This window comes from Podarcis gaigeae (assembly GCF_964106915.1).
Source record: "Podarcis gaigeae genome assembly, chromosome: 4".
In the NCBI taxonomy this organism is placed as follows: domain Eukaryota; kingdom Metazoa; phylum Chordata; class Lepidosauria; order Squamata; family Lacertidae; genus Podarcis; species Podarcis gaigeae.
In genome coordinates, this window is record NC_139677.1 from 42,667,972 (window position 1) to 42,681,353 (window position 13,382).

A 13,382-nucleotide genomic window follows, 5' to 3' on the forward strand; every position below is an offset into this window, starting at 1 on the left:
AGCCTTATCGTCTCAACAGCTTCTTGTTAAGACCATTAGCAACCCCTCTGGTCCAGAAAGTATTCAACTCTATATGTGTCACAAAGGACCTGTCCTTTACTGGTGGGATTTGGTGATAGAAGTCTGTATAATATCTTGACATCTAGTGCTGCGGCAAGATATAGAATTGGTGAGAGAGAAATTGTGTGTGTCTTGTTAAGTAGTTCAGGGCTCAATGCAAAGATGACATAGTCTGTTTGAAAGGCTCGCTCTAATTCAACTATTGGCTAATTGAAGCACTATTAGTAGTCTGGTACTGTGTTTAGAACTTTGTACAATTACACATTTACTTGCATAAATCAGGTACAGCTGATATCATAAAAAACTAACATATAAACATTGAACATGTTTTATTTTCTGCGTAGATGAAAACATCAAGTTGAAAATAATTAAAATATATATTCTGTTACAAACACTTGATAAGAGTTTGATATCATGCTATATATATAGTACAAGGTTAAGTTTCAGTATGGCATTCTTGTTTCGTGTACACAATGCAATGCACACCCTTTCCCCTATTCAATGGCAAAAACCCACACTCCCAAAATGCATGAAGGGGGCTAAAATATTTGTATAAAACATTTTAAAACCAACTGTAGGTTATATAAAATGAGTTGAACTATAAGATACTTGTTCTTCCAGTTGACGGCTAAAAATAACCCACATGCATGCAAGATTGGGGTTTTCTCCATATTCAAATCTATTTTTTAATATTCTCTATCATGGAGTGGAATAAGCCACAGTTATTAGAATACACATTGTATTTTACAGTGTCTCTCTTCCACATGCTAGTTTGTATTAACAGCATTCAGAATTGCCACATTAGAAGCAAAAAGTTTGTCTAAGTATCGCTGATTAAAAAAGTGTGGATAAATTTGGTAATTTTTTGAGTATGCGTAAATTTCACTTAGCCAATAACTGCAGAAAAAATGTGCGGGGGTCTCACAGACTGCAGCCACCAACATAAATGCCAAGTATTTGCTATCACATTACCCATGTCATGCATCCATTTTTCATTAAGATTAATTTCATAAAATATATTGCAGCCCTTGCAGCTCGATTCCAAACATCTGCAAGAGCTGTGTGGCACAGTTCCAAAGCCATTCTGGGCTGGTATAATCGTTTGTACACTTAATAGAGGGAACTATTTAGCAGACACAACAAATATTAACATCAGGCTGTTCATAAAATACAACACACCTCTGAAGTGAACTCATTTAAATCATATTGCAGTGATTTAAAGAAATACTTAAGCCTGGAAATTGTTTTGAGACTTTGCGGTACTTTTTGCTAAACCTGAGTAATACTAGTATACCAGCAAGCAAGGCATTTTCAAATGAGTAATGTGTAAAAATACTTTCTTTAACTAGACACATTTGATATAAAAAAGGCAATAAGAAATATAAAATCTACCTTCCTTTTTGGACTACATCTTCTCTATCATCACTTGTACTATTACATACAGTACATTCCATTTCCTACACAGCAAATGTACACAATTGTCCCTGATATGATATTGGCAGTGACAGCAAAATGTTTTACTATCAGCACTTCTTGTAGCTTATAGAAACAGCACCAAAGTGTATAATACACACACACATCCATGTGCAGTTCAACTTCTTTGTTAAAATTGTAATTTTTTTTCTACTTTAAAAGAAGCTGAGGGCAAGATAGAAATTCAGAACAAAAAAAAGTCACCACACCTTTTTCCAGAAATCTTCCCAGAACAAAATGGCTCAGCACGACATGATGAAAATCCAAAATATTGCATAGTACAGGGACATTCCCCTGCGTGAATCCACCTGTCCTTTGATTGTTTCTTATCCCTCCAGAAATGGAAAGCAAAGCAGACAGGTGTTAAGTCAATAACAGCAAGAAGACACATTCACTTTCATCCAGCAAGGGTGATCCACATGCAGCAAAAGGTGCTTTGTGGAGTTCAGACCCGTGCGTCTAGTACTAGAGCTGCGTGCAGAAATACTTGCTGGATTACACAGAACCTAACAAACTTCAGTGCAGTCAGGCCTGAAAGCATGAAATCATCTGTTTGGAGTGATAGAGGAAATGGTTATAGGCCTTTTTCTTCCCCTCCCCACCCTGTCCTCCAGCAAGAAGCCTGTAGTTGTACGAGTGTCAAGAAATGATCATAGTGCTCAGCAGAGTGTTCACAAAGCCTCATACTGCGCATAACAATCTGTAAACAGAGGCCAAAATGGATTGTGCATGGGGGTTTTTGTTTTGTTTTTACTGGTAAAACTTTTATCTCTACAGTTTGTCATCTGTCACAGTGCAAAAGTACCTTTTTTAAAAGACTTTCCAAAAAAATGAACACTATGTACAGCACAGAGGCATGTATCGTACTCACACACAAATATACAAGCGCATGAACGTTTTATGTTCATGTTAAGCTCCACAGAGACGGAATGATTCAAAATGATAGGTGGCACAGGTTCCAGTGAGCGAGGAGGAAATTTGTTCACTCACCTGGAAAAGTTGGCTGTTCAAATCAGCCACGAGAACTTCCTTCTCAAAAAAGAAAAAGAAATACTGCCAGCTTAAATTATCAACACTACAAAAATTCCCCTCATAATTTAAAACTCTTTACAAAAGCTTTCTTTTGTTTTTAAACACACAGCGCGCACACATACAGAACATTTCATATGGCTATTCCCTTTGTGGAAACCTATGTAGCATAACTGAATAGTGATCTCCTGGAGTATCAGGATGTTAACCGAGAAGTGAACTCATTGCAGACATTAATACCTTTTCCCGTTTAGCATTATTAATTCAGTCACCTTTGCAAAACAAAGAATGTTAAGATCCTGATAGCATATTTTAATTCCTTTGGAAATTCAGCTCTTTTGGTTCTGAATGAAAATGCACCAGCTGAAGCCAAATGGTTGCGAATATATTTAGAACTTCCCATGTAAAATACCCATGGCACTGCCTTTCCCTGCACCTTGAAAGTTTTGCAAATACAAAAATGTAACTACTTTCTCTTGACAATAAATTTCATATTGTGGGGAAGAAACTTCTGGAAACCAGTGACAGTTTAGGACTGCACAGTGAATGGAACACTGGACACGATCTGCTGGAAACTTGTTTTGCTGAAGTGAATGGACCATCTCCCATCCATTTCTAAGATGCTCAGTCAGGCAAAGGTCCAACTGTATTGTGCCTTCCCCCATCTTGATGAACCTGAGAGGTTGTCCAATAAACACGTGACATTATAGTTGTGCATCAGTTGCCTAGTATTTCCCTTGCTTAAGTCTCTCGATGTGGTAGCACAGCTTTAGTGCAGGCCCCAACTTCAGTCCCATGTATTTCATTATCATATCACTCCTCAGTAGCAAGAGAGCCTTTCCATCAATTTCCTGTGGAAAGAGCACACAATAAGAATTAACCACCTGGTAATATCTTGGTCTAGAATCCTTGAAAGAAAAAATAGTACTAGGCTTGCATGAAACAATGTGCATCTGCGTGTAATAAGCTCAACAAGATACAGTAGGTTGTGGAGTACAGCCTTGGGGAACATCATACAGAGAATGATAAATTATGACCTGGGGCAGTCTTTGCCAACCTTGTACCCTCCAGAACACCTGTGCTGGCAGGGACAGATGGGAGCTGTAATCCCAATCATCTGGAGGGCACAAGGTTGGTAAAGGCTGACCTAGGGTCTTCGTCACGATTGTGAATGGAAGGAGCCCTTCTATTTGTGAAGCCTAATTAGGTAGTCTAAACCACTGAGCCTTTGGGCTTGCCGATCAGAAGGTCAGTGGTTTGAATCCCCGCGACAGGGTGAGCTCCCGTTGCTCGGCCCCTGCTCCTGCCAACCTAGCAGTTCGAAAGCACACCAAAAAGTGCAAGTAGATAAATAGGTACAGCTCCGGCGGGAAGGTAAACGGCGTTTCTGTGCGCTGCTCTGGTTTTGGTGTTCCGTTGCACCAGAAGCAGTTTATGTCTTGCTGGCCACATGACCCGGAAAAACTGCGAACAAATGCCAGCTTCCTCGGCCTGTAAAGCGAGATGAGCACTGCAACCCCAGTCGTCTACGACTGGACTTAACTGTCAGGGGTCCTTTACCTTTAATTAGGATACCAGTCCTTTTTACAGCAAAGTATTTGTAGACATAGCTTTTTTTAAAGCTAGTCTCAAGGATATTGCCAAAATGCTTCCGAATGTAAGTGCACTATTTGTGTTAAATTATTTTATATAGCAGAAACCCTGCCAAGCAAAGAAAATTCTAAATTATTGGAAGGGTTCTGCAGGGAAACTATTTATTTGTATGCTGCCTTTCCAGAGTTCATGCTCAAGGCAGTTTACAGCATGAAAAAAAAACCCTCAACCTAACAAAAGTAGTCAAAAATAATAAATAAAACATTAAAATATACAAAACCAAACTGAACCATTTCCGAATAAATCACAACATGATCTAAAATACAAAAAACCAGCATCAACAACCCCAAGGCCCAAGAGTCTGTTCAGCAGCCTCATCTTTTCGTAGTGGGAGTCAGTCAGCTATAGCCTCAAACTGGGAACCAATTTCAATTTGAGCTGGGAATTAATTTTAGTCCTTTAAATGTTTCCTACCAAAAATGCCTGGTTGGATGGTGTATGCTTTTAACAATCAAGCAGTATAAAAATTTTATGAAATAAAAGTTTTGCTGGGATTTTTTTTAACCAAATGACTGGAAAGTTTTTGCCTGCCAAAATAAAAACAAAATGCAGAGATTATGTAGTCTCCAGTGGGCTGCCAGAGAATTACACAATAACAGGTCAAGCTTCACAGGCTAATAGAGGCGACTTCTACTTTGAGAAATAATGAGCATTTGTAGTGAAGAACCCAACAGAGAATGTGATTCATCACAATGGATGGCTTCAAGTGAGCTTGCTATAGGGTTTTTTTGTTTTTAAAGCAAAATGGTTTGTGTCCCTGGAAAAAACCCCCACAATCTCTCAAAGGTTGTGCCCAAGTTTTTTTACTCTCATGTAGTACAATAGACTGGGACGAGGGTGGCACTGTGGGTTAAACCACAGAGCCTAAGACTTGCCGATCAGAAGGTTGGCGGTTTGAATCCTCGCAACAGGGTGAGCTCCCGTTGCTCGGTCCCTGCTCCTGCCAACCTAGCAGTTCGAAAGCACGTCAAAGTGCAAGTAGATAAATAGGTACCACTCCAGCGGGAAGGTAAACGGCATTTCCGTGCGCTGCTCTGGTTCGCCAGAAGCGGCTTAGTCATGATGGCTGTATGCCGGCTCCCTGGGCCAGTAAAGCGAGATGAGTGCTGCAACCCCAGAGTCGGCCATGACTGGACCTAATAGTCAGGGGTCCTTTAGTACAATAGACTAAATGTTGTAATATAAGCAAACAGCCTCCTTACGTGTCTTCTGAAGAGTTCTGCGTGAGGCGCTAATGCCTGAGGATCAGCTTCTTTCACGAATCGCATGACTTCATCTATCGACCACATAGAAGGATCCTTACTGGGTACACGGGAGGGTTCTCGTTTTAGCGTGCTGAGGTCGGGTCCTGTTGTGGAGCTTGCAGCTTAAATATAAAAAATCAAGAAACTGAGGAAGGTGGAAATGCCGTTTGTATAACCAGCTCATTCTGGACACACAACATCAAGTTCTTGGGCTTCCATTTATAAATAAGAGGGGGCAGATTTCTACATGGTGATCCTTCCCTGCCATTCCTTGTGAGTGCCTCTCCATATAAGGAGGATTATATTTAATAACAATCTGTAAACACTTAGTGCTTTTTATTATTATTCATGCTGTGGTTAAATATACATCTGACTGCATTACTGGTTAATTAAGAAGGGTGGTAGGAGGGAAAATACCATATGGTGACTTTTTATATCTATAAAAGATCACGTATGTTTCTCTTAAGGCTCCACTACACTTGATGTTCTGCCTACAGAAAAGAGTGAACTGGTATTTGTGAAATGCAACAATTAGCTCATCTGGCCAGACTTTCATAGGTTAGGAAGGCCTGAATAATACAGATTACACCACACTATATTTAAGGTACAGCAGGTTCAAAAATAGAAGTGACAACTGAGAATTAACTACCTACCAACTTCTGAGATATCAAGGAGAGTTGAGGAAATACCTAAAACACTGTTAAGGAAGACAGGAATCTTCAAGCATGATTTTTTCCTACATTTCAGAAATGGCTCTTCAGTGACCTACAACCAGCCAATCCCTTATAAACTCATTACAACATGAGGAATCTCTACATAGCAAGAATGGGTGGCTAACTTGATTTCTGGCATGTCTGATAACTTTGCAGGTTTTGACTTCTTTTTCAAATCCTTGCATATCAAAGCACGTTCAGAACCTGCTTTATAAACTAGTTTTTGTTCAACAAGGCAAAAGAAAGCAATAATATATGAGTTTATATATAGTTAAGAAGACAAAACAGAGCATGGACTTTTAAAGAACTAGATTGTACCTTCAATCCTCCTCTGCAGCCTATTCCTGTTGACTTCATAGTAACTGCTGTTCCCAGCAGAACTTGACGACAGTCTCCGTAGAATTGGTGCTGTGTTTGAGGTAGCAGTCACTGGCGGAAGAGAATTCCTGTAATAGGCTGCACTCCCTGAGGTTCGATATTCAGTGGAATTCCGGCAGTTAGGGCTTGCGGGATTGACTAAATTAAGTGCAGAATCCATTGAGTCCTCTGAAAATCTGTGTTCTTTGGAAGTGCCATTTTCTTCACTTGGCAAGGTTTCCGCTGCATAAAGTAATTTAACATAAATAATGCATTTTCATTAGGAAGTATTATGGCAATATCCTTGATAATAGGGTAGGGTTTTTTTTTGGGGGGGAGAGCTATGTCTACAAATACTTTGCTGTAAAAAGGGCTGGCATTCTAATCAGGCATCTATGAATGGAAGGGCTTCCTCCATTCAAAGACAAGAACAAGACAGCATTTTCCCCATCTGCACTGGACAGCCTGATGCTGTTTATTGCCAGTGCACCATCGCTCCCCAGATTATAGTGGAAAAGACACAAGTAAGAGGGACTGTGCCTATATGGTAACTAGATTCCCCATAAAAAATGCACAAACAAGGGCGATTTCAGAGAAAAGGGCTCCTGTAGAAGTGGCAGTAATCCCAGAAGTGTATTGATTTGGGGTGTAATTTACGAATTGGTGAAGTAAGGAAACTATGCCTATACATATTCATTTCTCCAGTTTTCATTAGAATCAACGTGCAGCTTGTTTTGCCTGTCCTAGTAATGAACAATATATGTAGATGTAAACCCACTGAAATCAGTGAGCTACACCATATAGTGCAGTCCTGAGGAAGTAGCCTAGTGTGTTATTTGTGTTGAATATTCCCCCTATCCTTCCAAGCTGGGTGTACCTGCCACAGAATCCAGTACACGCCTGGACTGCATGAGAAAATAAGAAGAGTCCCTTCTGGACCAAGCCAGTCACCCATCTAGTCCAGCATGCTGTGGTCACAGTGACCAGATGCCCATGGGAAGCTTGCAAGGAGGACCCGAGGGCAACAGCCTCTGACAACGGAGGTGAAACATAGCCATCATGGCTAGTAGCTACTTATCCTCCTATTCATGTGGGTTTTGGTGTGCTCTTGGGCTAGACTGCCTAGAAATGCAGTGCTTCTTTTGTAAAGAAATATAACAATAGTTACCTTCTGAGGGATGAGCTTCAGTCCTTGGTAGTTTAGGAGACAGGGGGGCAGTATAGGATGGCGAATCCTGAGAATATCGCTTTGTACTTCTGTTGTCAGAGATTTCCTCTTTTGCTGGGAGAGGAAAAAAAGGATTCATTTTAAAAAAACAACAACCACCCACTTTTAATTGCCTTGTGTAGTCCCTGCATTTCCTTTGGGGAAATGCTTCGGGCTGGTTCCTGTAGAAAAAACACCTATGGGAACCCCTGTGGGTTTTTCTGCATTGGATGGGTCTGTGAATACCTTGCTTATAAAGATTTCTATGCAAAAATGTATGCCGATCTTCCATTCTGGTGTAACCACTTCCCTGTATGTGCTCCTCTGCAGAAATCGTTCCAAAGTGCTGTCATTTGAGAAAACAGGTACGATGATACCATTTGGTATTCATGGAGGGCTCTTTTCCCATGCATGTGCTGATAACATTAGGTGTAAAGTTTATCTCCCCGCAGTAGCTGAAGGCAGAAATCCCTGTTCAGTTTTGTAGAAGCTTTTGGTGTTCCCTTGTGTTCTCAGATCAGTTCTCTTAACGGAAAGCCATTAGAAAGACCAAGCTCTAGGAAGTTGATAGGGCGCTTTCAGAGATCCAAGATGGTAACTGTCCAGAGGGGGTCTCCAAGAGGAGCTTCTTTCTGAAGATTTGACTCCTGAAGCTACCATGGAAGAGGCAGATGAACTGACCTGGGCAGATGCACCTGATCTCTGAAATGGGTCCACTGAAGAGGTCAGGTGCGATGCCATGCCTAAGGGGTGACTTAGTTCATCAAGACCATAAGCCCCAAAAGGTTTGCTAGGATTTCGGTGCAAGGAGGCAAAACCAAAACAGAGAACAACTTGACCATGACAGAGGGATGGCTATGGACAAGAGTCCTCATGAAGAGAAGAAGGAAGGTGAAATATAGAGCGAAATATAAAGCACCCTCTCTCTTTTTAAGTTCAGAGGTATAGGAAAAAGCTGAGGCAAATGGAGAGCAGGAAAAAAAGTTAGCAATGAGCTGACCAAGGGGCAGGAAAAGAGTGAAGGATAAGACACAACTGAGGTAAAAAATAATTTTTAAAAACACTACTGGAGGGAAAGACTAGAGGTACTAAACAGACACACAAACCATAAAAACAAAAGCAAAACTATATACAGTAATACACCAGAAGCAAAGATCATGGAGAGAGCATGCATGCCATTAACACACTTGGTAAAGGCAGAATACGGCTGATCTGAGAACATAAGAAGCTTCTAAAAATATGAACAGTGATTTCTGCCTTCAGTCATTAGGGGGAGCTGAACTGCCCACCTGATGTCACCCGTAAGCAGGGGGAAAAAGGTGTATTCTACACTGAAAAAGGAAACACAGTATATCACAGAGGGACTGCAGTCAATTTGCTCATTGCAGCATGCAGCAATTGACATAATAAGCAATGATTAAAATGTGCATACTTAACCATCTGTGCATCTTTTTTTTAATGGCCATGGCAGATGCCAAACTACAATTTCTCAAAAATATTGAAAGCACAGCCTTCAACTATTTCAGCTCCTGAAAATTGTGGGTACAGAAATAATAAGCTTGGAAGGGTATCATGTGACAAAGAGAGTGAGCCAGGAAATCTGACCACTTCCCATCTCTCCCCAGTCATGCGCATCCTCAGTGGCCTTAGGCTTTCAGCCACATTTCTCTCAGCCCCTTGTTTCATATACATAATTCATACAGGGATAACAGACCTTTCATAGGACAGTCAATGAGTTACTGCAATAACACACTTGGCATGCATGATGGAAATGCTGTTTGAGCATTTTTTTTAGGAAGTAACTCAGCTTTTTAATCGCTGTTTTCTAACAGAAAACCTTCTGAAATGCATTGTTTTAGAAAATTAAGTAATAATGTAATGCCTAGACAACTGTGAAACATCTGAACATGGCTATCTGAGGAAGCAATATATATAATCTCATGTTCACACAGCAATCCTATGTATAGCTATCTAAAAGTTAAGTTCTACTGAGTTCAATGGGACTTACTCCCAGATAAGTATACAATATATATGGATTGCAACCACGGTCAATTTCTAATAAGTGCAATAAATAAATAATATTCCTTTATAAATCTGATGGGGGGAGGGACACAAAAACCAAAATTATTTAATCCACACCAAAAATCCAGCAGCATAAATATGAGGCTTGATGGCGAAGAGTGTCAAATTTTAAAATTGCTTATCAAAATCAGTTTGCTTTCTTTCTGAAACAGCCAATGACCAGGAAGATGCCTGAGCAGCAACTGGTGTGGAATTAGCCCTACAAAAGGCACAAGGGAATATTCTGTTTTTCTTTATATGTCAAAATCTAGGAACAAGCTGGGGGACGCAGGTGGCGCTGTGGGTTAAAGCCTCAGCGCCTAGGACTTGCCGATCGAAAGGTCGGCGGTTCGAATCCCTGCGGCGGGGTGCGCTCCCGCTGCTCGGTCCCAGCGCCTGCCAACCTAGCAGTTCGAAAGCACCTCCGGGTGCAAGTAGATAAATAGGGACCGCTTACCAGCGGGAAGGTAAACGGCGTTTCCGTGTGCGGCTCTGGCTCGCCAGATGCAGCTTTGTCACGCTGGCCACGTGACCCGGAAGTGTCTCCGGACAGCGCTGGCCCCTGGCCTCTTAAGTGAGATGGGCGCACAACCCCAGAGTCTGTCAAGACTGGCCCGTACGGGCAGGGGTACCTTTACCTTTACCTAGGAACAAGCTAAGACACTAAAACCTATTTTAAAATCAAGAATCATAAATTCTTATGCCACGCTATGCCAGAGAGGTTTCCTTTTAAGACTTAAGGTTGCAAAATCCATTGAATTTATCAGTGCTTGCTTATGATTGTGCACACATGGTATCAGGCAGCAAAGAAAAACAACAGCACATCTTAAGCGCAAGACTTAAAATGGCTCGCCCTAGATTAGTTTACACTGATATTCACAAATATAAACCCAACTGTGTTTTGTTTTAAATACAGACCATAACTTCTAAAAATGCAGGGTGGCGGAGGGCATTACCTGGTTTGTTTCTATCATATTCGGTGGGGCTGTGTGCACTTCCCATGTAAGGGCTGAAGGGCTGGCTGCTGAAAAGGTTATCGCACTGCAGGCTGTGGCAGAGCTTCTCCAAGAAGCGCAGGACAAACGAGGCACTGTTTACAGAAGGAAGACTGATGGCGTGCTTCTCCCCATCAAAGGAGGCTATAGGGCAAAAAGAAGAAGACCTCAAATCATGGTGGGATTGGTTGAAACACCAGTGCCTATGGGAGAAGACCCCCGGTTTGACAGAAACAAAGGGGGTAAAAGGCAGAACATTTTGCCGTGCTTCTTGTGTTGTCTTTGCCAATTTCAATACCAAAGCTTGAACGTTTGTCCCTTGGCTAATCTGGAGAAACTAAGTTACCCTTTAAATAAAGGCAGCGCCGCAGTCTGATGCAAGTTTTGTTATACAGCTGTAGATTTATCATCAAAGGCCTGGCTCCCGTATCACGTTGAACCATAGCAAAACAAATCAAGGTTTTCATGTGAATGAAAGGTTGCTCAAAAGTTCCCAAAACAATTCTTCCCTGCTACGCCACCGATGAAAAAAAATTAATCTAGCTTGAGTCATGAGAACGTAGGCTTGTGGTTTTCTCTTGGCTTAGTGCCTGTGGTTTGTTTGGAGGAAACAAATGGTGAGCCAGAGGGTGAAACAACACGACTAAGTCTGTGGCTCAGCGGCAGCAGCAGCAGCAGCATGGGAACTTTTGAGCAGCATGCATCATCATGTTGTACCTGCTCATGGTTTAATATGACATATGAACTGGGCTGGTGTCTCAGATGCAGGTAGCTTGTAAGGGGAAGCTTTTGGTCCTCCTTGTCCCCGTCTCAAAATGAGCAGGACTTGGGCTACCTGTAATCATCAGAGTAGCAACTGTTCTGCTGACTGCTGGTACTGTCCCTGTTTTGTATTTTGCTTAAATCAAAGACAACAGCAAACGCTGCAGAGCTGAAACTTCTGCTTTGTTTTACGTTTGGAAATAGCTGGACAGTTGTTTTCTTAACCTAGAGAGACCCCGCAATGGCAAAATTTGAGGCTGCTGTACTGCTACAACTCCGGCTGCAATCCCAGCCCACCTGACCTGAAAGTAAGCCCCAAATAATTCAATAGGAATTTTATGTAAGTAAAAATGCCTGTGATTGCCCTGGCAAATGGCACTCCTTGCATTTTATAAGACACTTTAAAAGCTACTTTATATATGTTGCTTTATATTCATAAATACCAAGGGCTCGTTAATTTACACCAACAGCTGAAGTCTTTTATAACTTCTTGCATCCCATAAAGCTATAAACATCCTGTGTACAATAATGGGGTCTTACAAATGAAGCTGATATCTAACTGTTAAATCTATGCCAGTAGACTGACATTTCCTTTTGCGTACAGAAGATGTGAACAAAGATTAGTGACCATTCACAGTATGCACATCACAAGTTATACTGCGGGAAATGAAAGTTTAGGCATACCATAGTTCATTATCCTCATCTGGCATTAATACAGAGAGAATAAAGTAAGGCAAACACTTTTTAATGCCATATGAATTAAGGCTAACTTGTGTCCTGAGGATTGCTTCTGGCAGGAGAAAAGTGACAAGCAGCAGCCACTAATTTAGAACTGGAGAAATATTTAAACAACACATCTGCCCTCAGAACAGTGAGGGAATAAAGATTTCTATCCCTTCCACACTTCTAAAATATAATTATAGGAAAAGAATAGCAGCAACAGCATCTCAGTTAAAAATCCATTTAGTGGGAACCCTAAACTGAGTAGCTGAGTAGCTTCATGTAAAAAAAAAAAAAAGCACAAGGTCTTTTACTCTTTGCTCTTTTACTAGAAAACAACAGCATAAACATGGTTTCCATTTTTTAAAAAAATATTTAGATAATGTAAGCATAAAGAAACCTAGTTCTACCATTTACCGCAGGGTCAAATAAATAAAATGAAGTGCGTCATTTACACAATTGTGCCACACTAATCTTTGGTCTTGATTTTGCACCAAATCTAAAACTGAATCACATTTTACTAATAAGTTAAGAAAACCTGCTACTATTGTTCATTCATTTGCTGGATTCTACCCAAGTATGCTTTGCCATTAGCAAACATGTTTCACAGCCTCCTGGTTTGTTTTATTAGTTCTGCTGCTGCTTTTATTATACTGCTTTATTACGTTCCGTTTTTATTGACATTTGATTGTACTTAACGGTTAGCTTCTTTGAGACTCTGCAAAAAGAAGGGATATAAATCCATTTATATATAAAAATAAAACCAATAAAATACCAGTGATGATCTCTCCCGCATGGTGCCCCGACTTCAGGAATCCAAAGACTGTTTTTGATTGATAGGCACAGTCCACACAGGCTTGCACAGCCTGCTGAAGCACTACATTCACAGGACCTGGTCCAAAGTGATCAGGAAGCTGCTGAACCTTCTTTTTGTCCAGATGAGGCCCAGAGTTTCCGTGTTTGTTAACATAGACACAAACTAAGAGAAAAAAAGGGGAATGTCAATATTTTTTTAAAAAAAGAAGAATTTGCAAACAATGTATTCCAGACCAAATAATATTTCATAAAGCTTTCATTGAGAATGGACTGGATGAACATCTTCTATACA

The 13,382-nt window shown here is 40.8% G+C and overlaps 1 protein-coding gene across 3 annotated transcripts in view; it reads right to left on the bottom strand.

The window, feature by feature from the left end:
* Nucleotides 1-372: 372 nt before the first annotated feature.
* Nucleotides 373-13,382, bottom strand: part of SCML2 (Scm polycomb group protein like 2) — a 46,902-nt gene continuing 33,892 nt past the window's right edge. For all 3 annotated transcript variants that reach the window (XM_083734306.1, XM_083734307.1, XM_083734308.1), the window contains exons 10-15: nucleotides 13,050-13,253; nucleotides 10,754-10,936; nucleotides 7,698-7,811; nucleotides 6,491-6,772; nucleotides 5,418-5,581; nucleotides 373-3,413 (exon numbers count right to left, since the gene is read on the bottom strand). In XM_083734306.1, the coding sequence (XP_083590432.1) occupies nucleotides 3,288-3,413; nucleotides 5,418-5,581; nucleotides 6,491-6,772; nucleotides 7,698-7,811; nucleotides 10,754-10,936; nucleotides 13,050-13,253 (1,073 nt within the window). In that variant the 3' untranslated portion in view covers nucleotides 373-3,287. The remainder of the gene's footprint in view (nucleotides 3,414-5,417; nucleotides 5,582-6,490; nucleotides 6,773-7,697; nucleotides 7,812-10,753; nucleotides 10,937-13,049; nucleotides 13,254-13,382) is intronic.